This window comes from Panthera uncia, chromosome A2, assembly GCF_023721935.1.
Source record: "Panthera uncia isolate 11264 chromosome A2, Puncia_PCG_1.0, whole genome shotgun sequence".
Lineage (NCBI taxonomy): Eukaryota > Metazoa > Chordata > Mammalia > Carnivora > Felidae > Panthera > Panthera uncia.
In genome coordinates this window covers 2,428,154-2,451,434 of record NC_064816.1, presented here as the reverse complement: position 1 = coordinate 2,451,434, position 23,281 = coordinate 2,428,154, and the positions used below count along the sequence as shown (strand labels likewise).

Here is a 23,281-nt window from a genome sequence, read left to right as displayed (position 1 = left end):
GGGGCGGGGGGGGCGGCGCGCTTGTGGTCCTTGGGCCTTGGCGGGGGGGGGGGGCGGGGGGCGGGGCGGTAACCACCAATGGCCACTGGTCAAGCGCTCACGCCGGCACCGTGGAGCCTCCACGAAGTCCCTGACCCACGGGGCTGGGAGAGCCCCCGGGCGGGTGACTGTGTCCGCGTGCCAGGAGGAGGCTGTGCCCCAACCTCCTGGGGAGGAAGCTGCTGGGTGCCCTTCAGGAGGAACGGGCGGAAGAGGTGCCTTCCTGGGTTCCGTGGGCTGCCCTAGCAGATCATTCCGTGTGGGGAGGGGGTGGCGGGAGCCCCGAAGCGGGAACCCGCAGGGCCCGCGCTAATTCGGGTCGTCCGCGCCAGAACTAAACTGCAGGAAGCCCCACACATCTGGCGTCAAATGCGCTGGCCGCAGCAGACGTCGGGGTGGTAACGTCGGCCGCCCGTGTCAGGGCTGCTGGTGACCGAGGGTCAGGTCAGCGGCGGGAATGTGGACAGTGTCCCAAGTGAGACTGGGCTCTGCTGTTACAGCCGTCTCGTCGCCGTAAAACAGGTGGTTCAAGGCCGCACACGGAGAATGGGAGGGGGGCTGTGATGAGAACCCGTAGCCTGGGCTCCCAGCCAGGCCCCCAGACCCCTTCCCCTCTGCCTCCGCCAGGGGCTGGGTGAGAATGAGGGTCTGGGGGAGGCCGGGCTGGAGGGCCGGCTGGGCTGACTTTACCCCCGGGGACGGAGATGACCCCGGAGCGCCTGGGGCGGGGCAGATATCTCAGAGCTGAGCTCTTCAAACCCCGCCCCCCCCACCCCCCCATTAGAGGTTCCCTGACTGCAGCCCTGCAGAACCCCCGACATACTTGCAGAGTCACGGCTTGGCAAAAATAATTTAATAGTGCATTTGGACCCTGGGGTGGGCTCGTCCCTCCCCTCCCTGCCTAGTCCCAGGCTGGGGAGTCAGGGGCCCCGGCCCAGGCCCAAGGCGGCTGGGTCTGCCCACAGCGCCTTTTCCGGCACCCCCGGTTCCTCGAGAAGCTGGGCCAAGGCAACCCCACAGCCCCGGCCGGCACCCTCAGATGCCGGCTCCAGGCGACATCCCACCCCGACCGGAAATCTGGGTGCCGCCGCCCCGCGCGAGGCCCCTGAGTGGGGGACACAGGACGCCGCAGCCTGGCCCCAGGGGGACGGGGAGCCAGATCCCACCCACACGAGCTCGGTTTACACGCAGCCGCGGTGTGGAGTCCCAGGGCCCCCCGCAGGGGAGGGAGGCTGCGGGCCGCGGCTCTAGGCGGGCGCCGTGCGCAGCTGCTCCAGCCCGTCCGCGTACTGGAAGGCCGTCCCCGTCTCGTAGTCGTACATGTCCAGGGCCACCTCGCAGCTCTCCCGCACCACGCGCTCGGGGTCGGCCGCGTGGGCCCGCAGGGCGGCCAGGCAGGCGGGCCGGGCGATGGCTCCCAGGGCCTCCGCGCACTCGTGCCGCACCATGGGGCTCTCGGTTGGCCGGGCCAGGGTCGCCGCCAGCTGGGGCACGGCCGCCTCGTGCTGCAGCTGGCCCAGGACATAGCCGATCTCGTGGCGGAAGAGGGCGCCGCCACTGCGCAGGCCTGCGGGCGGGAGGGGGCGTGGTCACTGGCTGGGCGGCGCCATCGGGGCAGGCCAGTGACCACGCCCCCGCCCGCCCGCAGGCCTGCGCCGCGGGACCCAGGGCTGAGCACCCGAGGGCAGAGAGGACCGAGAAAGGGGGTTCCCCGTCTCGAGGTGGTCAGTGCTGCTCAGGGGGAGGGACGTGGGGCCACGGGGGCAGGAGCGGCCGGAGGGCACAGCCTGGCGGTGGGCTCCCTGCGGGCTCCCTCCGAAGGCCAACGGGGCAGGAGGGGGCTTCCCCGGCCCAGGGTCCCGGCCCGCTGGCTCCCGCCTCTCCCTGCCTCTGGATTATGTGCTTGACGGCGGGGTCAAGGGCTACCTGCGAGCCTGTACGCACGTCCGCACACGCTGCAGCGTTTAATAAGGGGACAGTCACGGGCACCCTGCCCCCACTCCACACACAGGTCATGCTTCACACTGATGGGGAAACCACAGCCGGGAGACGGGTGGTGACTGCCCAAGACCAGACGCCCTCGAGGCCGAGCCAGGGCCCAAGGCCACCTGCCTGACTGTGCGGCCCCCGTTCTCAAGCAGCACCAGCCCCTCTGGGCTCCTGCCCGGCATCGCCGGGTCTCCCGCCCCTGACGCAGGGTCACAGCGATGACCAGGCGTCTCCTTGCCAGACAGGAAGTCATGGGAGGGCTGCGAGGGCTCTAAATCCTCTGGGGGCACGTCCCGAGCATCGGGCCACGGGGGACCAGGGACCGCCCGGGGAGAGGCCTGCAGAGCCGGGAGGGGAGAGAGAAAGGGGTTCAGGGTCCTGGAGCCACACCGCCGCGGATCGGATCGCGACTGTGCCGCTCGCCAGCCGCCGTCTCCTCGAGCAACCACCTCGGCCTTTCTCGGCCGCGGCTTCTCCCTCAGAGAACCGGAAGTCAGGGTGCCGCCCACCACGGAGGATGAGTTCTCGCGTGGGGAAGCGCCGGGGGCCGGGGCCGGGACGCACATTCCCTGGGTCACGCTGGCTCGGTGTCACAGCTGCAGCCGCTGAGCCTGACCGAGGGGCACTGACCATGACCCCCACCCCCCTCCCCGGGCCCCGACTCACCCTCCGCCAGCGCAAGGGCAGCCTCCTCGCCGCCGGCGTCGCGCAGGGCGAACATGGCGCGGTACCGGTCGAAGAGTGGCTGGCCTTCGTCCAGCAGCACCTCCCGCAGCCGCCCCACGTCGCGCTCCTCAGCGGGAGGGGCCGGGTCCACCGAGAGGTAGGGCCCTGCCACCGCGGGCTCCCCGCTGTGCTGCTGCAGCCACTCCAGCCGCCTGACAGCCAGTTGGCACGTCTCGGCCACCTGCGGGGACAGGGGTGCACAGATGAACGTCCAGAACAGGCTCATCCATGGACACAGGAAGTAGATGAGACACTGACAAGGGTTGGGGGGCAGGGGAGTGACTACTGATGGGGCGGAGCTCCTTTTGGGGTGAGGGAATGTTCTGGAATGAGAGATGATGGTTGCACACCTCTGTGGATGTTCTAAAAACCACTGAAGTGCACGCTTTCAGAAGGTGAATTTTATGGTGTTAACATCTCAGTAAAGTCGCTCCCTGAAGAAGGAAGAAAGGCAGGCGGGGGGACGGACCGTGGGGCGGACAGAAGCGGGTGGGCTCGGAGGGGTCCTGGCGGAGGGACTGGAAGGGCGGGAAAGGCACGGCGCGTCAGCCGGGCAGGGTGGGTTTTGTGCGGGGGAATCAGGAGCCCGCAGCCACCCTGGCCGCCGCCCTCTGATCTTGTCCCGGCCAAGAGGTCGCCCTGGCAAGCAAACCCTGGTGAGGCTGGTCTAGGCAGGAGCGGGAGGGGTCAGGCGTTAGTTACCTCGATGACGGGGTCGGTGGAGTACTGTTTCAGGACCTCCAGAACTTCCGGGTTCCCGATGGCCCCCAGGGCCTCCCCTGAGGAGAAGAACCATGGACACAGTTCACTGTTGGTCAGGAAAGTAGGAAAGGCCCTGGATGCGGGGGGGGGGGGGGGGGGGGGGAACACGACACCAGCAACACCACCTCCTTTGTGCTCCGTCCTCCCTACAGCTCTGTATGTATCTTGTGACCCACCCTGGCCCCGCGGACTGGAGCGGAGCCGGCACGGCCCCCAAGTGGTCTCAATGGCATCCCTTCCCCTGAATTTGGACTTGGCCGGAGCTGGGCTGAGACCTCTCCCGATCCCCGGGCCAGTGCACCCCCCTGCCCCCACTCATGCTCTAGATGGGGAGACACAGGTGAGCATGACATTACAGCCTGGGGACACTGGGTAACATGGAGCTCCAAGGACACCCAGGCGAGGAGAGTTCGTGGGGGTGAGCCTGGAGGAGGGGGATCTAGGCGGCGAAGTGAGGGAGGAAGGCCAGCGAGACCAGGCAGGGCTGGAGCAGGCTGACCGTCTCCGTGGGTCTGCACAAGCCCTGAGTGGGAAGAGACCCAAGGCCAGCAAACACTCGCTCCCACTCAACTCCTCCTCCGCTTGGCAGGCTGCTAGAGTGTGATGCTGCCCCCCATCGAGAACACCCCAATGGACCTGAATCCAAGTCAGGGCGTCCTCCTCTGCCCGCAGCCCTTCAGGGCCCCCACCTCCTTCAGGGCAAAAACCTAAAGTCCTCCCTTGGCCCCCAAGGCCCCGCACAACCTGCCCTGTCCCCTTCCTGTCCTCCCCTCTCCTCCCTCTTGCTCACTCTGCTCCGGCCACAGGGACCTCCGTGCCACTCTCCCAAGGAACAGGCTGGGTACTGCCCCAGGACCTTTGCTCGGGCTGTATCCTGTGCCTGAAGCACTTTTCTCCAGATACCTGCCTTCCTTCACTCAGATCTCTGTCCACTGATTAAAAAGGGCAACACCCCTGGCACCCCCATCCTACTCCCTGCGTCATCGCCTCCTTAGCACTTCCATAACACGACAAGGTGTCCTGCACTCCCATACACTCAAAATAGTGGGACTTATGGGAAAGGTGAGGTTTGGAGTAGAGCACTCTTGGTTAAGGAGAGCTCCAACCGAAATAGCGACTGGCACATCCAGCGTCACCAGGGGCAGCGTGGGGGTGGGGACAGCTCAGCATAAGTAGAGACCACTTCGGGGAATATTAAAAATACCCAAAAGAGTAAAATGGAAACAGCCGCCCTGTGCCCATCCACAAATGAGCTCACTGGTTATAGAGGCAAGGCCTCAGCAGCACAGTCTTGCCGAGGATTTTATTCGTTCCTCCTGTTTCCTGCTGCCCTGGAGATAAGAGGGCCTGGTACATGGCAGGTGCTCAATAAACACTGGCCCAGTGAATAAAACGAACTCATGAAACAGACATCACAGGCTGGCGAGCTCACCACCTGGTTTTATATCAGCAAAGAATGGTTTTTATGTTTTAAATGTCTTTCTCAAAAAAAAATTTTTTTTTTGTTAAACGTTTTTATTTTTGAGAGAGAGAGAGCACGCACGTGCAAGCAGGGGAGGGGCAGGGAGAGAGGGAGACAGAGGATCTGAGGTGGGCTCTACACAGATAGCAGACAGCCCGACGTGGGGCTCGAAGTCACAAACTGTGAGATCGTGACCTGAGCTGAAGTCTGATGCTTAACCGCCTGGGCCACCCAGGCGCCCAAAATCGCTTTCTTTTAAATCAAAGGGACGAGGGACACCGGGGTGGCTCAAGCTTAGGTTAAGCCTCCAGCTCCAGACGTCGACTCAGGTCATGTTCTCACAGTTTGCGGGATCCAGCCCAGTGTCGGGCTCTGTGCCGAGTGTGGAGCCTGCTTGGGATGCTCCCTCTCTCTCTGCCCCTCCCCTGCGCGCGCTCTCTCTGTCTCTCTCAAAATAAACAAACTGCAAATCAAGAGGACCATATTTCCCCACGTGAAAATGACGCGAAATTCAAATCTCAGCGACCATCAGGGTCCACCTGCACGTGGCCACGGCCCTCCGGGGGTGCTAGTTTATGGCGGCTTTACGCACCGTGGCAGAGTTGAGTCCGGTGACAGAGTCTGTCCGGCCCGGGGTGGCGGTGGGCTGGAGACTTTACCCACCCTTCGCAGACCCAGCGTGCAGAGTTCGGCTAGATCACGACGGGGCGGGGCGGGGGGGGGGGGGGGGGACCGAGGCAGAAGGGAAACAGCAGGCGGGGTGAAGGCCAGGCGCCCTTGCCCTGGCCACTCACCGGCCTCGTGGCGCACCATGGGCTCCTGGCGGGTGTCACGCAGCACGTCCAGGAGCACGGGGATGGCCCGGGAGTCCTGCATCTGGCCCAGGCAGTAGGCCAGCTCGTGCTTGAGCAGGGCGGAGTCGTCGCCGAAGGCCTGGCTGATCCAGGTGATGGCGCCCGGGCCGCCGAGCCCGCGAAGGGTGAAGAGCGCCCTGAAGCGGGCCTGCAAGGGCTGCTGGGGGTCCACCAGCGTGCGCCCCACGGCCTCCACCTCCTGCTCGGTCACCATGGCGCCGCCGCCTTCCTCCGCAGCCCCGCCGGGGCCGAAGCTGGGGACCGTGGGGCACAAGAACCTACGTGCAGAAAACCGAGAGCCCAGGTGAGAGGCGTCTTCTGCCCATCCGTGAACTTGTTCCCTTAAGAGTCAGGCGCCCGGTGGGGTGGATTCCCACCAGCCGACCAGCCTGGACGTCTGGGTTGAAAGCCAGGGTCTGGCCCTGTCTACCTGCTGCGCGGCCTTCCGTAAGTCACTTTCCCTCTCTGGGCCTCTCGCCTCTGTACCGGCAAGGACTTCTGGCGGCCTGCGCTCCACGCCGTAGCCGGAGGGAGCACGGTGGTGGGTGGCCAACACAGCCCCCGACGATCCCCACTCCGTGCGGCCCCTCTCACACCGGAAGGGCTGAACGGGACACGGAAGGGACGACACTCTGCTCACTCTGCTCCAGCCACAGAGGCCTCCTGGCTGTTCCTCCAACAGGCCAGGCCCAGTCCTGCCCCAGGACCTTTGCACGGACCTGTTCTCTTTCCCAGGAACACTCTTCCCCAGATACGTCCCATGCTCATGCTCTCACTTCGTGGGTCTCAAATGTCACCTCCTCAGGGAAGCCTTCCCGGGTCACAGTCTTCACTGTTGTTCCTTCCCCTTGTTTTACATTTCTTCAAAGCACTTACCACTACTAGACATCGCGTAAGATGTTTACCAGTTTAGCTCCTATGGCTGGTCTTACCCGTCACAGAACTCTGAAGGCAGGGACCGAGTCTATCTTGGTCACCACTAAACCCCCCAGCACACAGTAGGCCCTCAATGAAACCAACAGCCCTCCCTGTAACAGCGGCTGACGTGCACAGAGCATCTGCTCTGTGGCAGGGACCTCTTCTTTTTTTTTTTTCTTTAAAAAAATTTTTTTTTTAATTATTTATTTTTGAGACAGAGAGAGACAGAGCATGAACGGGGGAGGGGCAGAGAGAGAGGGAGACACAGAATCCAAGGCAGGCTCCAGGCTCTGAGCCATCAGCCCAGAGCCTGACGCGGGGCTCGAACTCAGGGACCGCGAGATTGTGACCTGAGCCGAAGTCGGACACTCAACCGACTGAGCCACCCAGGCGCCCCGGCAGGCACCTCTTCTAAGCCCCCTACATTCATGAGCTCCTGTGATTCTCCCCATAAAACTATGAGACAGGCACTAGGACTGTCACCCTTTTACGGGCAAGAGGGCAGAAGCCGAGAAGTTAATGACTCGCTTACGAACCGCGTAAGGAGTTATACATCCAGGTGGCCGGGCTCCAGAGGCAAGTTCTAAACCACAACTGTTGTGCCGAATGGATGGACTAAGATGACATGATGCGGCTGGGCTGGGAGGAGGGGCTCCCTCTCCACCGTCCAGATCAACCAAGTCCTGGCAGACGCTTCGTAAAGCAAGCCTTGGCGTGCTGCGTGGCCTTCCGGTTCCCTGCAGCGTCGGCAGGGCTGACCCGGCTTCATGGGGGAGGTGTGGCTGCCTGAGTGTGGATGACCATGGAAGGAGGGGACACCTTGAAATAAGGACCACCAGAGACCACAGAAACCAGGAGCCAGGGAGCTGGCAAGGCCTTAGGGGCCATGAGATCTGACTCTCTTCTACACAGACGAGCAGCGACTTGTCTGGGGTCACCAAACAGGACCCAGGACTCCTGCCTCCCAGTCCGTGCGGGGTCGCCCTCAAGACACCTGGAGAGGGCCCTTCATGGCCTCCTCATCATCCCCAGCGTCCTCAGATGCCTGGGAATGAGGGGACATGTGGCCAACAACGCAGCTCCAGCTACGGGAGAGGAACGTGAAGAGAAAACAGGGCAAGACCTGAACTGGGGCAAAAGTCTCCGGGCTTGGCTTCTTCATTTGGAATAAAATTATCAGCAGCTCACGAGCCGGGTTTCCTTCCAGTCTCTGTCCAGATATTAAAGTACAGGCAGGAATCCTCTGAGCACCCAGCTTTGACAACGCAAACCCTCAACCGCCCTGCACTTCTGTTCCTTGTGGCTTTCAGTGTTCCCCGCGGCCTCTAACAGCTCCTGGCATCCAGTACATTTCACTCATCTGTTTCTTACTAGAAAGTCGGCGCCACAAAGACGGGACTTTATATAGAAATAAAGATAAATCTGTACCACACGCACACACACACGGACCCAGGTATATATACTGTTTTGTTCACTGCTATGTCCCCAAGGCCTAGCACGGGATCGGTCACCATGGTAGGAGGTGGCCAATCCTTAGTTGTTGAATGAACCGAACGTCTCCTGCGCACCAGGCATCGTACTAGGCAGGCACTTCACGCCCGGCGTAAATCTGTATCATTCGTAAAATGGGTAGAAGGGGCACATGGCCCGAAGGAAGCGATGCTCCTAGAGCACCTTGTACAATTGCTGGCACTTAACAGGCCCTTGGACAAACCAGAGCTAGTGTTAAATATTCCTGCAGGGAGCCCCAAACCCACTTCTGTGCTCAGGAGGGCGCCCCAAGCCGCCTGGAAGCCCGCAAATCATACTTTCGGCCCATTTTTCAGTGGGAAGCGGGGGCAAGGGTGTGGGCGCGGGGTTGAGGGGATCAGCCCCCAACCAAGGCGGAATCCGGGAATCCGCTCGCCCCCGTGAAAGCCTCTTAGAAGAAGACACGATGGATTAGTAAGGGATGGAGAGAGAGGAGACGAGGATCCTCAACCCTCCGCCCCCCCCCCCATCCCCGACCTCCCTAAACCAAGAATTCCCAACAAAAAGATACCTGGTAATCAACGCTCCTCCAGGAAGGGAGTCCCTCGGGGCTGCTCGCAGGTTCCCTCCCCCTGGAAGAGAACCCGAGGAACTGGATGCCTCAAGATCTGTCTACGCGGGTCCCCAAGTACTGGATCCCACACGCCGCTGGATCTCCCAGAAATCTCGAGAAAGGGGTCGCCCGATATGGGAACCCCGAGCACGCTCCGGCTCCCTGGCTCCCCCCAACGAAGGGATCTCCGGCGACAAGGACCCCGCAACCCGGGGAAAGCGTTCGCCCGGACTCTAAACCCCTCAGGAGGAGGCCCCTCGACTCCCCCCCGCCCCCCAAGCAACGAATCCCAGAGACTGGACCCCCTCCCGCGGCGTCCTCCCCGTGCCCGCCCGCCAGGCCGCGGCCACGTACCGCGCTCTCCGCTGCCAGAACGCCCGAGCGATCTTCCGGAAGACGAGGAACGCCGCGCCCGCCCGCTCCCTCCACCGCCACCCGCGTCTCACCAACCGCGACGCTCGCAGCGCGCTCCGGGAGCCGCCATCTTGTCGCCCACGTGACCGGCCCGGACGGCACCAACACAGCCCTCGGGGGGAGTTCCAGTGAAAGTCTCCGCGGCGGGAGAGAGGTCTGGAAGCATGAGTCGGCGCCTGGGCCCCAGCTCACACTTAAACACCGGATGGAGTCTACGGACATCCCTCAGGGAAGGGCAAGGGCAACCTTCATTCTTTCCCCGGAAGAGATTCTCTCCGGCCTCCCCACCCGCTTCGGTCAGTGGAAATGGTTTGTGCCCGGGGCCGGCTAGCCACGGAACCTGCGCGGCGCTCCTGGGGCGTGGCCAAGTCCTGGGGGCGGGGCCAGTGGCCTCAGGGGGCTGGACGCGAGCTCGGGAGGGGAGGGTTCGCGTCCTTTCCCCCACGCGGTCAAGTTGTTCATTCATCGTTCACGTAACAAATAGCTAATGGAGGCTGAGGACAAGACAGCCTGCAATCCATAACCTCGTAAACCTCCCAGCCTGGTTGTCTGAGGGAGACGGACAGTAAATAAATAAAATACATGTTAGATCGTGACGCGTGTTAAGGGGAACAAAGTATTCAAGCAAGGTGTACGTGTGGGGTGTGAGGTCTTAGGGGGCGTGGCCACAGACTGAGGTGATGACTTACATGAGTGCGGGAAGGAGCCGTGGGGATGTTTGGGGATAGAGCCGCCCAGACAGAAGAAGGACTTGGCTTCACTCTGACAAATGAGAAGCCACGGAAGTGTTCTAATCAGGGACATTCTGAACAGGCTTTTTTGGACTGCTAGGCAGAAAATAGATATTTGGAGGGTGGAAGCAAAGAGTCCAGAAGTGCTCAGATTCTGGATTAATTTTGTTTATTTTTATTATGATTTTTTTTTTTTTTTTAGAGATTTTAAGTAATTTCTACACCCAAACGTGGGGCTTGAACTCACACCCCCGAGATCAAGAGTGGCGCACGACACTCGCTGAGCCAACCAGGCGCCCCTGAATTAATTTTGGAGGCAGGGCAAACAGGATTTGAGGAAGGATTGGATATGGAGTTTAGGAGCAAGACTGCTCTCCAGGATAAGTACAAGGTTTCTCACCAGGACCTGGTTGCCGTTCTTACCTTCCCGTCCTATCCATCCAAGGTCTGAAATAGGGTCTGAATGCCGTCACTTTTTGCTCATCTTTACTGCCCCCGTGAGAGTCCAGACCACCACTGGTTGTCAGCAGGATGCTGTCCACACAAGACAAAGCAAGCTTTTAAGCAGTTATGTCCAAACAGTATACTATTCCTCGAAAAGTTAAACATAGCATACGGCCCAGCAATTCTGCTCTTAGATATATATCTAAGATATACCCTCAAACGGGTAATTGTATACCCGTGTTCACAGGAGAATTATCCCCAGGAGCCTCAGGCCCTGGTCCCCTCCATTGTATTTTTTGTCTCTTTGGATGTTATTCGCCTAGGGACCTCCAGCGAGTGGGATCATGCGGGATGTGTCCTTTTGTGTCGGACTTATTTCACTGAGCACAATGTCCTCAAGGTCCATCCAGGTTGCGGCAGGTGTCAGGCTATCCTTCCCTCTTAGGGCTGAATACGGCTGCATATGATACGGATGGACCACGGTTTGTGGATGTGAGGTATGCAATTTATTTTGATATGCATAATTGTGTGTGTGTGTGCTTGTGTGCGTGCATGTGCGTATGGTTAGCTATATAATAGAGCAAATACAGCCGTATGTTAACTGGGGGAAGTGGATGGTGGGCATATGACAGTTAAGTGTACAATTCTTTAAACTTTTCTTTTTTTGAAAAAGGTGTTTATTTATTTATTTATTTTTTTTTTTTTGAGAAATAGCACAAGTGGGGGAGAGGTAGAGAGACAGAGAGAGAATCCCAAGCAGGCTCTGTGCTGCCAGAGCAGAGCCTGACTTGAGACTCAGTCTCCCGAACCGGGAGATCATGACCTGAGCCAAAATCAAGAGTTGGCCACTTAACGCACTGAGCCACCCAGACACCCCTAACCTAAACTTTTCTATACATTTGCAAGTTTTCATAACAAATCACCGGAACAATGGGTGGCAGGGAAAAGGCGGACTACTGTTCCCAGCATTTAAAAAATTTCAAAGTCAGGGGCGCCTGGGTGGCTCAGTCGGTTAAGCGGCCGACTTCGGCTCAGGTCATGATCTCGTGGTCTGTGAGTTCGAGCCCCGCGTCGGGCTCTGTGCTGACAGGTCAGGGCCTGGAGCCTGTTTCAGGCTCCCTCTCTCTCTACCCCTCCCCTGCTCATGCCCTGTCTCTGTCTCAAAAATAAATAAAAACATTAACAAAATGAAAAATTTCAAAGTCAGGGGCGCCCGGGGGGCTCAGCCAGTTTAGCGTCCGACTTCGGCTCACGTCACGATCTCACAGTTCATGAGTTTGAGCCCCGCATCAGGCTCCGTGCTGATGGTGCGGAGCCTGCTGGGGATTCTCTCGCTTCCTCTCTCTCTCTGCCCCTACTCATACGCGCTTCCTCTCTCTCTCTCTCTCTCACGATAAATAAACTTTAAAAAATAATAAACATTTGGGGCGCCTGGGTGGCGCAGTCGGTTAAGCGTCCGACTTCAGCCAGGTCACGATCTCGCGGTCCGTGAGTTCGAGCCCCGCGTCGGGCTCTGGGCTGATAGCCTGGAGCCTGTTTCCGATTCTGTGTCTCCCTCTCTCTCTGCCCCTCCCCCGTTCATGCTTTGTCTCTCTCTGTCCCAAAAATAAAAATAAAAAAAAAAATAATAATAATAAACATTTGGAAGTTAAAAATACGAAGTGTTTTCACTTTGAAAGGTGGAAAAGAAGCGCTTGTTGCAACATAAGTTGTAACGGCAAGAAGAAAAGTTGGAAAAAAGTCCTGAAGGACAGCCTCTTCTCTGCCTCCAGGGGCGCCCAGCCCCCACCGTCACTCAGCTGGACCCCAGCAGTCCCTTCTAGCCTGTCCTCTCCCCTCGCGGTCAGTCCTCCCCGCAGCAGCCACGAGAGGGCGCTGAGTCAGGTCCCGCCCTCCTCTGCCCACAGCCCTCCAGGACTCCCACCTCCCTCAGGGTAAAAGCCCAGATTCTCCCCACCGCCCCCAAGGCCCTCCATGGTCTGCCCCAGACCCCTCCTTGTCCTCCCCTTCTCCCTCTCTCCCCCTCACTCAGTCTGCTCCAGTCAAATGGGCCTCCTCGCTCTTCTCCAGTATCCCAGGCAGGTCCTGCCCCAGGGCCTTTGCACATGCTATGCCCTCTGCCCGGACTGCTGTTCCCCTCTGGCATCCCCATACCTGGTTCTCTTCCTCCTCCGGGTTTCTGCTCACATGCACCTCCATATGGCCTTAGCTACCATATTTTAAGCTTTCACTCCCCTTAGCAGTCCCAACCCCATAGACTCATCCCCCCACACCAACACGGCTCTGCACGTTCTAACCCAATACATCGTTTACTCTAAGGTTCTGTTTTTCTCAACATCTGTCCCCTCGTCTTGAATGTCAGCTCCATGAGGCCAGGGAATTTCCCAGGACAGCTGGAGCAAAGGCCCTGAGGTCGGGATGGACATTCAGAGCACCAGCCAGGTTGGCGGGAGCTGAACGAGGGAGGGGGGGGGGGGGCGCAGCGGGCGGAAGCGATTTGCGCTGTGATTAATCCAGACAGATGGTGGCCTCGAAGGAGCCCCAATCCTCTTACCCAAAGCCCCTTAATATTTCCGCCACGCGGGTCACCTCCAGGCCTCTCCTGCTGCGGGCGGCCACCATGCCGGGGCTGGCGGTCGAGGAGGGGATGGAGGGCTGGAGCCCGGCCCCGCCGCTCTACGAGGAGTACCGCCCGCCGCCCCTGGATGCCATCCGCCTGCCCAGGTATGTGCTGTACCTGCTGCTCGCGGCATTCCTGGTGGTGGCCGTGGCCTACGCCATTGTGGGGCATCTCATCAAGGACCTCGCCCACGACCTGGCCGGTGAGCCGCTACCCACCACGGGCCTGGCTGGGGGCAGTGCTGGGCCACCCCGGGGCGGGGACAGGGGCGGGTACAAGGTCCTCTTGTAGCCAGGCAGGGGGCGGAGGGCGGACGGGGCCCCTGGGGGCTCCTCACCGGCGTCCCACCGCAGACTGGGCCTTTGGCCCGAAGCCAGACCAGGAGGACGCCCCCCAGGAGCTGCGCCCGAGCCTGGAGGGGGAGGATCTGGAGGAGCTCGATCTGCAGCTGGCCCTGGCCTGGCGGGGCGACGAGGACCCTGGCGGGGGCACCGACGCAGCCCCCGCGGAAGCCTCCGCCCCGGCTCCCCGCCGCCCTTCGATTGCCTTCAAGGACCCCCCTGGCCGAAGCTCCTTCTGGAGGCTGAACTGAGCTGGGGCCTGCCCTCTGGCCCGGGCCCCGGGTTTGAACCCCTCTGGCTGTTGTGTAGCCTGGACTTGGGCGCCCAGGACCCCTTGTTCCACTGATCTGCCCTGTCTTGGCACAGAATGTTCTCGTTCTCGGCGGGCAGGTCTCCCAGTGGTTGGCACTTCCCGCCTGCTTCCCCCTTAGCCCCAGAGCCTGATCCCGCCCGGCCTCCACCAAGAAGATGTTTTTAAAAGAGTGATAATGGTGGCTAACCGTGACCTAGTGCTTAGCCTGGGCCTGCTGTTGTGCTCGGTGAGCCTTTTCCCTGTGATCCTCGCGGGCAGGACTCACTTGCCCCCATTTAACAGATGGGACAATGGAGGCACGAAGCCCAGAAAGGACTTGCTTGCAGCAGAGAGAGCTTTTTTGTGGCCAGAGGCCGGTTCTGTGACCTGCCTTCGGAAGCAGAAGCCCCAAGGCGGGGTTCTGCCCCCGGTCTTCCGGATCTGCTCGGTCCCCCGCCCCCCCCCCCCCCCCCCGGCCTCCTTCCCATGCTCTGCTGCTGGGCCCCCGCTCGATCTGCCGGTCCCCGGGTGGGGGGGCTCCTGACTTCCCAGCTAACCCGAGAATTCCTGGAGGACAGTGCCTGAGGCTTCCTCCCTCCCGTGTGAGCTTTGCACAGGATAGGGCACACAGTAGGGGCTTCATACGTACCGCCTGGGTGGTCGGGGTGGGCTCGCTTTGAACTCCACCGCTCCGCTGGGTGGCCTGTAGTCTACAGTCAGACCGCAGGGAGGGAGGAGGCCCCAGGGATGCGTAGGTCCTCCATAAGGCCATGTGCAATGACGCTGTTATCCCCCAGTGCCCCCCGCCCCCCCCCCCCAGGGCCCCGCAGAGACCCCCACTCTGGGCCTCCTGCCACATGCCCGGGCCGTGGCTGTCCCATGGCAGCTGGGCTGCAACACTCCCTCGCTTGGGCAGGGTCCCCTATCTAATCAGCCCCGGGGACCAAGGTTGACGGGCAGGAGAGCCTGGACCCTGAGTCATCGGCTGCCTGGTTGACCCATTCTCCAGCCATAAGGGCATGGGTGGGTTTGGAGATGCCCGGTGGGCACGCGGCCCATCCCCTCCTGTCCCTGTGCTCATCCCAGCCTTGGCTCCGGGTGACCGGGGTTCAGATCCCAGCTCGCAAAATTTCCGTGTGACCTCTGTGCTCCTGGCCTCCTCGAGCTTCTCTACGACATGGGGGCATAACATTTTGTGGGGAGTTCGGAGACGGAGTCCTAATGACGCGTGGAGGCCCATCGCGGCCGGGCCCCTGCCGCAGGGAGCCTGGGAGCCTGGAGGCTGGGTCCCGGGGCAGGGCCCAGCGTGGAGGGGGCTGGACTCCCCGCGTTAATTGTTATTTCAGGTCCAGAGTCTGACCTCCCAGTGGGGAGGGGAGGGGAGGGGAGGAGGGAGGGCCCCCTCCGGGTCTGGGCCTGCCCCACCCCTGGGCCTGCCTGCCACTGTATCCAGGGCTGGGCAGGGCCTAGACCGGGCCTGACCTTGACTGTGCCGTGCTGCTGGCTCGTCCGCGGCCATGGGGACCCTGCAGACCCTTTTCCTGCTCAGCGCCCTGCTCCTGTCACCTGCCGAGGCTCAGGAGGGTAGGGCTGTGCCCTGGACCCCGGGGTGGCGGGTAGGGAGCCGGTTGCGGGATGGGCTCATCCAAAGGCTCACCTTCTCCCCATTTGTCATGATGAGGACCTGAGGCCTCTGAGAGGAGGGGGCAGGGAGATGAGGAATGGGACCCGGCCCCTCTTGGAGCGCCCCCCCCCCAGCCCTTCCCCTCCCTCTGGGCCTCCCTCCCCGTCCCTGAGGCCAATCCTGCCTGTCACAGCCCCTAGCCCCCTCCTGGTCTCTAGAGCCGGTCTCTGAAACCCAGCCCCTTTCCAAGACCCCATCTGCCTGAGCACCCCCAGCACCGCTCCCCTGTCCCCTATCGGGGGCCAGGCCCCCGGCCTCCCCATCTCTGAGTCCCACCTTCGGACAGCCGCGCAGCGTCGCCTGAAGCCCTGGCTGGTGGGCCTGGCAGCCGTCGTGGGATTCCTGTTTATCGTCTTCCTCCTCATGCTGGCCAACCGCATCTGGTGCTCCAAAGTGAGGTGGGAGCCCCTCTCCCCGCTCCCTTGTCCCCGTCCCCGTCCCAAAGTGCTGGGCGCCCCTCCCCCTCTCTGACTCTCTCTGGTCCCTTCTTCTGTCTCCCCATTTCCCTGTCGCTGCTCAGACCCCCACCTCACAATCCAGGACACCTGCCTTCCTTTCTGTAGTTCGTGAGCCCCAGCTCACGGCAGAGGGGCCGAGGGTCTCCCTACCTCCTGCCCTTCACCCCCTCTCACCTCCCCCTGCCCCGTTTCTATCTCTCCTACAGGGCTGAGGATGAGGGGGAGCCCAGGTTCAGAATAGAGACCAACCAGGATGTGGACCTGAGGTACCGCCTGTGTGAACGTGGGTGGCTGTGTGCGGGGCCGGGGGGGTCTGTGTGCGCCCTCTGCGGGGGTGGGGAGGCACGGGTGGGCACAGATGACCTCCCGCTCTTGAACACTTCAAGCACGTTCCCGCCCCAGGGCCTTTGCACCTACTGTTCTCGCCGATTGGAACACCTTTGGCCGTGTCTTCCGGCTGGCTCCTCCTTCAGTCCCTGCTCAGATCTTTCTTCCTCACAGAAGCCCACCCTGACTACCAGCTCTCCTGACGCTCTGTGTCCCGCAGCTGTGCGTTTTTCTTTGCATTTAACCCCAGCTGAAATTCTCTTAGTCATTTACCGCTTTCTCGACACTACACGGTAGCTTCCAATTGATGAATAGAACTTAGCTTCAGTCCCGGCTGTGTGCCCAGTGCTCAGCACAGGGCCCGGCACCCAGTAGGCACTTGGCAAATATGTGTTGAATAAGACGGTGGTGTGGGATTGTCTAGGTGTCTGTGCACAAGCGTGTGGTTTGTTGTGGGTGACTCTCTTGGACTCAGTGCCTCCTATGGTCCTGACTGCTTCCCGGCGTGATTCCGATGGGAGGCTCAGGGATGTGGCAGGGCGGGGGACCTTCCGGTACAACATCTCAACTTGGGCAAAAGTTGGGGGATAGGAGTAGGAGGGCAGGAGAGGGGAGAAGGCCAGTCTGACTGGAAGATTCTCAGTTGAGACCAAAATGTACAGGAGAGGTGCAGGCCTGATGGCTTGCTTTGTCTAAGACCCAGTGCAGTTCCAGGGAAATGTGATTCCCACTCCCAAGATGTGCTGGAGGTTGTAGAATCCACCAGAGTTCCTATGTTGGTAGTTTTCTCCCTGCCTTGTTCATTCCTCCATCCATCCATCCATTCTTCTGTCCATCATCCATCCATCCATCCATCCATCCATCCGTCTGTCCATCCATCCGTCTGTCCATTTTTCCATCCATTCTTCCATCCATCCATCTGTCCATCCATTCTTCTGTCCATAATGCATCCATCCATCCATCCGTCCGTCCATCCATCCATCCATCCATCCATTCTTCCATCCATCCATCTGTCCATCCATCCATCCATCCATCCTTTCATCCAGTCTTCCATCCATCCATCCATCCATCCATCTGTCTGTCCGTCTGTGCGTCCATCCTTCCATCCATCCGTCCATCCATCCATCCATCCATCCATCCATCCATCCATCCACCCATCCGTCCATCCATCCATCCATTCTTCCATCCATCCATCCATCCATCCATCCATCCGTCTGTCCATCCATCCTTCCATCCACCCATCCATTCTTCCATCCATCCATCTGTCTGTCCATCCATCCATCCATCCATCCATCCATCCATCTGTCCATCCATCCATCCATTCCCCTACCCACCCATCTACTTACTCACTCACCCATCCATCCACCTGCCCATTTCCCCCACCCATTATCCCAGTGATCCATCCCCCCACCCACATATCTATACTCCTATCCATTCATCCATTGACATTATTCCTTCCTTCCTCTAATCAATCTATAACTTCCACTCCGTCTACCTATTTCTCCCTCCATGAAAGCTTCCATTCACTTCTCTACTTATCTACCTATCCATCCATCCATCCATCCATTCTCCCATCCATCCACCTGCCCACCCATGGGATGGTTGGTTGAGCCTTAGTTTCTGCCTTTGCGAAAAAGAGATAAGGCTTCCTCACAAGGACTATTTCGAGGACTCAACAAAGATACTTTTTCTAAAACACTCGTCACAAGGCCTGGCACAGGAAAGTGTTCATTAAATACGAGCGACTCTGTTTCTTATCGTGGTCTGGGGCCTTTGTATTCATACAGTGAAAGAGACAAGAGGAAGAAGAAAGAGGAGGTACAGGAGGAGAAGGAGAAGAAGGCTGAGAAGGAAGGAGAGAGAAACTTGGGGCTGGAGCTGGAGGAGAAGGAGGAGCCCGGAGATGATGAGAGAGTCAAGAACACAGCCATGTGAAGACTCACCACACACTTCTTCCAGGCAGCCCCCCAGAGGTACCCCTTCCACACCATACAAGCAATGACCTGGATGTGAAGCCACCACGACATTCCACGTGGAGTTGAGAACACCGCTCCCAGAAAGAAGACCGGTGGAACTCGCCCTGCCCCTCAGGGAGGGCTCTCCGTGTGCTACACGCGTGGGCTTTACCCGCCCTCCTTCCTGATGTGTCTGCCTTGTGATTCCTGGACTTGGAGCACATTCTTGGTTATGGAGAAACCCCCAAGCCCTCTGCCATCTCCTGGCCCCACCTACGTCTACCCACTGCCTGATTTCTTTTTCCTCTCCCTGACATCTGTTGTCCAGAACCTCCCCCGTCCCTCTCCGCCCCGGGACCAGCGCAGGGCCGGGGCTGCCTTCTGGGGACCTGCATTAAAGAGTTGATAAGAGCCCTCCAGAAGGGCCCCTGTTGTCTCTTGGGACTCAGTGTCCCCCTGGGGGAGGCGGCTTTGGGGGTCGGGGCCAGTGCCTGTGCGGGTACCGAACAGCAAGTTGCCCCGTGCCCAGATGCCCCGGCACCCGGCACACTCTCCGTGCAATCTCGAGTTTGCTGCCCTGAGCCCTGGACTTTGAGCCCCCAGAGAGCCGTATCCTGGGAAATCGCCGCTCCTCCACCCCCCGGGGTCACGTGGCTCCATCCTGGGGAACTGGGTCTGGGAGGCTGCCGGTGCCACAGGGTTCCCTGCTCTCTTGGGAAGGGACAGTGCTTTCTCCTCCCAGTTTCCAGCTTCCTCTTTCACCTCCGTCTCTCCGGGCCCTGGGCCTTGTCCTGGATGTTAACCATTTCTTAATGGGGACCTTGATAAAGGCCAGCATCCCGGATCGGTTCTGGGGCCCGTAGCTGGGGTTGGTGGGATGCGACCCAGAAGGCAGGGGGCCCCTGTGCAAGAACACTTCCAAGACCGTCCAGCAGGGGGCGGAAAAGCCATAAAGAACATAAAGGCAATAAACGCCCTGAGAGATGCTCCCAGGGAACCCCAACTTCATCCTCGGTCAGCAGTACGTGATCTGTCCCATCTTCCAGCTGAAAATACCGAAGCACAGAGAGACAGATGTCACCGGCCAGGTGTCGCTGGCTGCTGTTGGCAGAGCGGGGATGGAAGTCCAGGCCGCCCAAAGGATGAGGGAGTTTGTAGGCTCTAACTAAGGTCACAGTCGGAGGTGAATGTCCTAGGACGGGGAGGGTTGGGGTGCGGGGTGCTCGTTCCAGGCTGTGCTTCCTAGCTGGGACAACCGTGTCCCTCTGGAATGCCAGACGCAATTCTGCAACCTGGGGACAAGACATAAGGCACAAAGGAGGTGCCAGGGGTTAAGAACCCTTTGCAGGTGCTGGCACACAGTAGGTGTTCAGGGAAGGAGTTCCCCAGCTCTCCTCAGCCTCTCCCCCCACCCCCACCCCGGCTCTGGCTGTGGGAGTGAGGGGGTCCGGTGTGGGGGGGGGGGTCCTCAGGGAGACAGGGTGCTGGGATGCCTGGGACCCTGAGGCCCCTTCCCCGGCAGGCCCCGAATCCAGAGAAGGGGGCCCCACCCCCCACTTCCGGCCACACCGGCCACACCTTGCCCTGGGGTATCCTGGGCAGGCCACTTCCTCCTCTCGGGGGGGGGGGGGGGGGTGGCACCCCAGAACCTGCTGGAGAGAGGCGAGGACAGACCCACGAGGATGGACAGGTTCTGGATGACCGCTGGCCGGGTCTCCCTTCTGGAAGCTCTGGTCCCGTGCCTGGTTCAGGCACAGCCCTGTAAGGCCTCTGGGAGGGAGAAGAGGTGAGAAGGGAGTCCCGACCCGGTGGCCCAGCCTCTGACCCTGCCCCGCCCCGCCCGCAGTGGCCCAGAGGAAGCCGTGGCTGGTGGGGCTGGGGGCCGCGCTGGCCGCCCTCTTCCTCACCTTCGTCTTGACCGTGGTCTACGCCGTCTGGTGCAGAGAGTCCCGCGACAGGTGGGCCCCCTTTGAGCCTGAGCCCCCCCCCCCCCCGCTGAACCACCCCCCCCCCCCCCCCCCCCCCCCCCCGGGGGCCCCCCCCCCCCCCCCCCAGGGCCGGGGGGGGGGGGGGGGGGGGGGGGGGGGGGCGGGATTCTTGGACTCAGAACCGATGGGGCCTCCCATAACCTCACGGACTTCCCTCCTGACTACTCACCTGAAAACGAGGAGGCTTCCCCGAGACAGGTGTATCCAGCCCCCATCTCTGCTGCCTCCATCCACCCGTGCAACCGTCCACCTGTCCCCCGCCCACCCACGTGGCCTTCTATTCTGTCACCCAGCCACTCGGTCACCTAGCCACCCATCCACGCACCCGTCTGCCTGTTGGGGCACCTGCGGTTCTGAGACTCAGGAAGCCGGGAAGGCCACGTGTTAGGAGCACGGTTGGGGCTCCTGTAGCTCGGGGGGGGGGGGGGGGCTCCGGCAAGGGTCCTAACCTGTCCGAGCCTCAGCACCCCTTGTGTACGATGGGAACAACAAAGCGCGGGACTCGGAGGTTCCGGGAGAATCGCAAGAGGCCGGGAGCGCTGGAAGTCCTTATTAAATGAGGTCTTCTGGACCCTTCTCGTTTCCACAGCAACAAAGAGGAGGACGTGGGGAGTGTGAGAAAGGAGGAGAAAGAAGCAGAGGGTGACCAGGGGCTGGAGCTGGAGGAGAGAGAGGTGCCTCCAAACCGTGAAGGAGTGGTGAGCTCCTCCAAATGAAGGTTTCTCGCCTGCCTCCTCCAGGCAGGCCTCCAGGGCTGCCCCAATGCCTGCTCTGCACTCTGCAAGCAAAGTCCCGGTCCTGGGGCCAGGGGAATTATCCCATGTGGGGTTCGGGGTGAAGGGGTCCTGAATGAGGAGCGCTCAGGACCCAGCCCAAGTCCCTCTGGGAGGCTTCTTTGCATTTAGCTGGGTGTTGATGCGTCCCCTTCCCCAGCACATTCTGCCCCAGCCCCCTTTCGCACTGGCAAGAGGGACGTGGGGCAGAAACCGTGCAGTTGGCTCTCCAGTGTTTGCAGGGCCCAGGCCCGGTCCAGTCCTGCAGTCTCGCTTCTGCTGCTTCTGGGCAAGAACTTCGAGCCGATGCGGAGCGCAGGGCTGTTTCCTGGGAGACGAGCGCCCCTCCCACCGTCTGCCGAATTTCTGGTCACTGTCCCCCCCCCCCCCAGCTGGGACTGCGTGCGGTGCCGAGGCTGGGGGGAGACGCGGCGTCATCACCCCCTCTTCCTGCCCTGCCCTCTTGGTGGCGGCTCCGCGGCCCCGTCCTTGCTGTGTGGCCCTAAGCATGTAACTTAACGTCTCTGTGCCTAAGTGCCCTGTCCGGTAAAAGGCGGGGGGGGGGGGGGGGGGGAAAAAACTTGATCCTTTGTGGGTTGTCATGGGGACGAAGTGAAATGATGTCCACAAAAATCCTGGGCACAGAACCCGGAACCCAAAAGGTGTCTAATAAATGCCAGCTTTTGTGATGCTGAAACGGCGAGGATGGGGCCGGGCGCACGGCCGTCCTCGAACAGGCTTGGGGGATCTAGAAGGCCACAGCGTGAGCGCCCAGACCGCGGCTCTGGGGTCCGGACGATCCGGGGGTTCCGGGTGGGGGCGGAGCGGAGGTCGGGGAGGTCGGGAGAAGGGCGGGGCCGTGTAGGCTCCTCCCCTTCCGCAGGGGCGGGACTTCTCCTCTAGGGGCGTCTGGAAATGGGGCGGGGAGCGTTTTGTGGCTGTCGCAAGCCCGCGTCCCTTGTATGGCATTTAGTTGGGGGCCCAGGGGACGGCGAACAGCCTGCAGTGTTGGGACAGCCCCCCCCCCAAAGCCAAGAACTGCATCACCTCAGGGGCCAACGTCCGAAACCACAGACGCTTTCCTGGAGATCCCCCCCCCCCCAAATAGCGGAGCCCTGACCTCCGGTCTGAGGACCCAAGCCCGGTTGACCTCCCACTCTGGGTTGAGCCCCACACCCCTGGTGAAGTCCCACAGCCCTGAGTGACCCCCGACCCCGGCTGAGCCCCCCACCCTGGGCTGAGCTCCAGACTGACCCCCCCACCTCTGGTTGATGGGGGTCGAGCCCCCATCCCGCATGAACCCTACCCCACCCCCCCCCCCAATGACCCCCAACGCTGTCTGAGCCCCCACAACAGGCTGAACCTTCATCCCGCAGAAGAAGCTCCTGCTAGGGCCCCCTTTCTCGTTGCGGGGAGGGGCTGGGCTGCAGGGTGGGGGTGAGGGCGCAGGTGGCTGGGGGCTGCCTGCCACGCCTGCGCCCAACACTGGCTTCTGGGTCCAGCTCCCCGTCCCGTCCACGAGGGGGCGCCAGAACCTCGCTGCCGAGGGCGGAAGCACCCAGCCCTGTCCAAGATGGGGCAGGGGACGGGAAGAGGTGGGGTCTGGGCTGCCTCGGACCCCCCCCACCCCCACCCCCCGACGACTGTCGTCTGTTCCTATCTGGTTGGCGGCGTGGGGCCGTGCATCTGCGTGGACTGTAGGGGCACTGTGCCTGGTCCCTTTGTGCGTCCTCTCTCTATGCCTCAGTTTCCCCATCAGTAAAGAGGGATGTAATCATCCCTCCCGGGTAGGTCTGTTGGAGTATGGAAGGAGCCCGTGCAGCAGAGAGCTCTGGTTGCCCAAATTGGGGGGCTCTTGGAGGTCTCTGGGGGACTTGGAATGGGGGCATAGGATGAGGGGCAATGACTCGGAGATCCCAGCCCCCCCCCCAAGAAAGGGAAGTGACTGCCCCTCACACCTGCAATGCTCCTGTGCCCCCACAGCCTCGCTCCTATCTGCCCCCAGCCTTTGAGAAGCCCCCATGGCTACTGGGGTTGGGGAAGAACCCGACACGAGCACTGCCAGCCCTGTGTGACCAGGGCCAGGGTGGGACAGACTGGGGGCTGGGAGCTCGGAGGGTGAACGGGGGCTTTGCCCAGGCAGGTGGGGGAGGCCCCCTGGATGAGAGGGTGTTGGAACCGAGTGAGGTCCCACCCTCCTCTGCCCACAGCCCTCCAGGGCTCCCACCTTCCTGGAGGAAAAGCCCAAGTCCTGACGGTGGTCCAGAAGACCCTGCCTGCGGGACCTGCCCTGTCCCTTCCCCTCCTTCCTCAGTCCCTCCCTCTGCTTCAGCCACACGGGTCTCCTGGCTGTTCCTCCAACACGCCAGGCGGGGTCCTACCCCAGGGCCTTTGCACAGACTGTGCCCTCTCCCTGAACCA

At 61.1% G+C, this 23,281-nt stretch overlaps 4 protein-coding genes across 5 annotated transcripts; 3 read left to right on the top strand and 1 right to left on the bottom strand.

Annotated features, from left to right (window-relative positions):
* Positions 1–877: 877 nt before the first annotated feature.
* On the bottom strand, positions 878–9,586 carry DOHH (deoxyhypusine hydroxylase). 2 transcript variants are annotated; one of them, XM_049639597.1, is made up of 6 exons: positions 9,188–9,586; positions 8,792–8,852; positions 5,773–6,110; positions 3,457–3,533; positions 2,695–2,935; positions 878–1,606 (listed from the first exon to the last, which is right to left on the bottom strand). In XM_049639597.1, the coding sequence occupies exons 3-6, from the start codon at positions 6,044–6,046 to the stop codon at positions 1,287–1,289; spliced, it is 912 nt and encodes a 303-aa protein (XP_049495554.1). In that variant the 5' UTR covers positions 6,047–6,110; positions 8,792–8,852; positions 9,188–9,586; the 3' UTR covers positions 878–1,286. The 2 variants fall into 2 exon arrangements, with proteins under 2 accessions (XP_049495554.1, XP_049495555.1); XM_049639598.1 differs by lacking the exon at positions 9,188–9,586 and having other exon boundaries at positions 8,792–8,858.
* A 3,456-nt stretch (positions 9,587–13,042) lies between these two features.
* Positions 13,043–13,634, top strand: SMIM44 (small integral membrane protein 44). The gene is made up of 2 exons (XM_049643192.1): positions 13,043–13,244; positions 13,396–13,634. The coding sequence occupies exons 1-2, from the start codon at positions 13,043–13,045 to the stop codon at positions 13,632–13,634; spliced, it is 441 nt and encodes a 146-aa protein (XP_049499149.1).
* Positions 13,635–15,192: 1,558 nt separating this feature from the next.
* LOC125928838 (small integral membrane protein 24-like) lies at positions 15,193–18,429 on the top strand. Its single transcript, XM_049639601.1, has 4 exons — positions 15,193–15,259; positions 15,646–15,757; positions 16,024–16,083; positions 17,932–18,429. Exons 1-4 carry the CDS (start codon positions 15,193–15,195, stop codon positions 18,077–18,079), a joined length of 387 nt encoding a protein of 128 aa, XP_049495558.1. The 3' UTR covers positions 18,080–18,429.
* Positions 18,430–19,729: 1,300 nt separating this feature from the next.
* On the top strand, positions 19,730–21,322 carry LOC125928839 (small integral membrane protein 24-like). Its single transcript, XM_049639602.1, has 3 exons — positions 19,730–19,860; positions 19,946–20,057; positions 20,677–21,322. The coding sequence occupies exons 1-3, from the start codon at positions 19,782–19,784 to the stop codon at positions 20,801–20,803; spliced, it is 318 nt and encodes a 105-aa protein (XP_049495559.1). The 5' UTR covers positions 19,730–19,781; the 3' UTR covers positions 20,804–21,322.
* Positions 21,323–23,281: the final 1,959 nt, after the last annotated feature.

Excerpts from the sequence above, each read along its gene's own strand:
- DOHH (XM_049639597.1), bottom strand. The coding sequence starts at position 6,046 with ATGGTGACCGAGCAGGAGGTGGAGGCCGTGGGGCGCACGCTGGTGGAC. Across the intron at positions 2,936-3,456 it reads CCACCGACCCCGTCATCGAG|GTGGCCGAGACGTGCCAACT; the intron begins GTAACTAACGCC and ends CTGTCCCCGCAG. Across the intron at positions 1,607-2,694 it reads TGCCCTTGCGCTGGCGGAGG|GCCTGCGCAGTGGCGGCGCC; the intron begins GTGAGTCGGGGC and ends TCCCGCCCGCAG.
- SMIM44 (XM_049643192.1), top strand. The coding sequence starts at position 13,043 with ATGCCGGGGCTGGCGGTCGAGGAGGGGATGGAGGGCTGGAGCCCGGCC. Across the intron at positions 13,245-13,395 it reads CCTCGCCCACGACCTGGCCG|ACTGGGCCTTTGGCCCGAAG; the intron begins GTGAGCCGCTAC and ends GTCCCACCGCAG.
- LOC125928838 (XM_049639601.1), top strand. The coding sequence starts at position 15,193 with ATGGGGACCCTGCAGACCCTTTTCCTGCTCAGCGCCCTGCTCCTGTCA. Across the intron at positions 15,758-16,023 it reads ATCTGGTGCTCCAAAGTGAG|GGCTGAGGATGAGGGGGAGC; the intron begins GTGGGAGCCCCT and ends TCTCTCCTACAG. Across the intron at positions 16,084-17,931 it reads AACCAGGATGTGGACCTGAG|TGAAAGAGACAAGAGGAAGA; the intron begins GTACCGCCTGTG and ends GTATTCATACAG.
- LOC125928839 (XM_049639602.1), top strand. The coding sequence starts at position 19,782 with ATGGACAGGTTCTGGATGACCGCTGGCCGGGTCTCCCTTCTGGAAGCT. Across the intron at positions 19,861-19,945 it reads CCTGGTTCAGGCACAGCCCT|TGGCCCAGAGGAAGCCGTGG; the intron begins GTAAGGCCTCTG and ends CCCCGCCCGCAG. Across the intron at positions 20,058-20,676 it reads TGCAGAGAGTCCCGCGACAG|CAACAAAGAGGAGGACGTGG; the intron begins GTGGGCCCCCTT and ends TCGTTTCCACAG.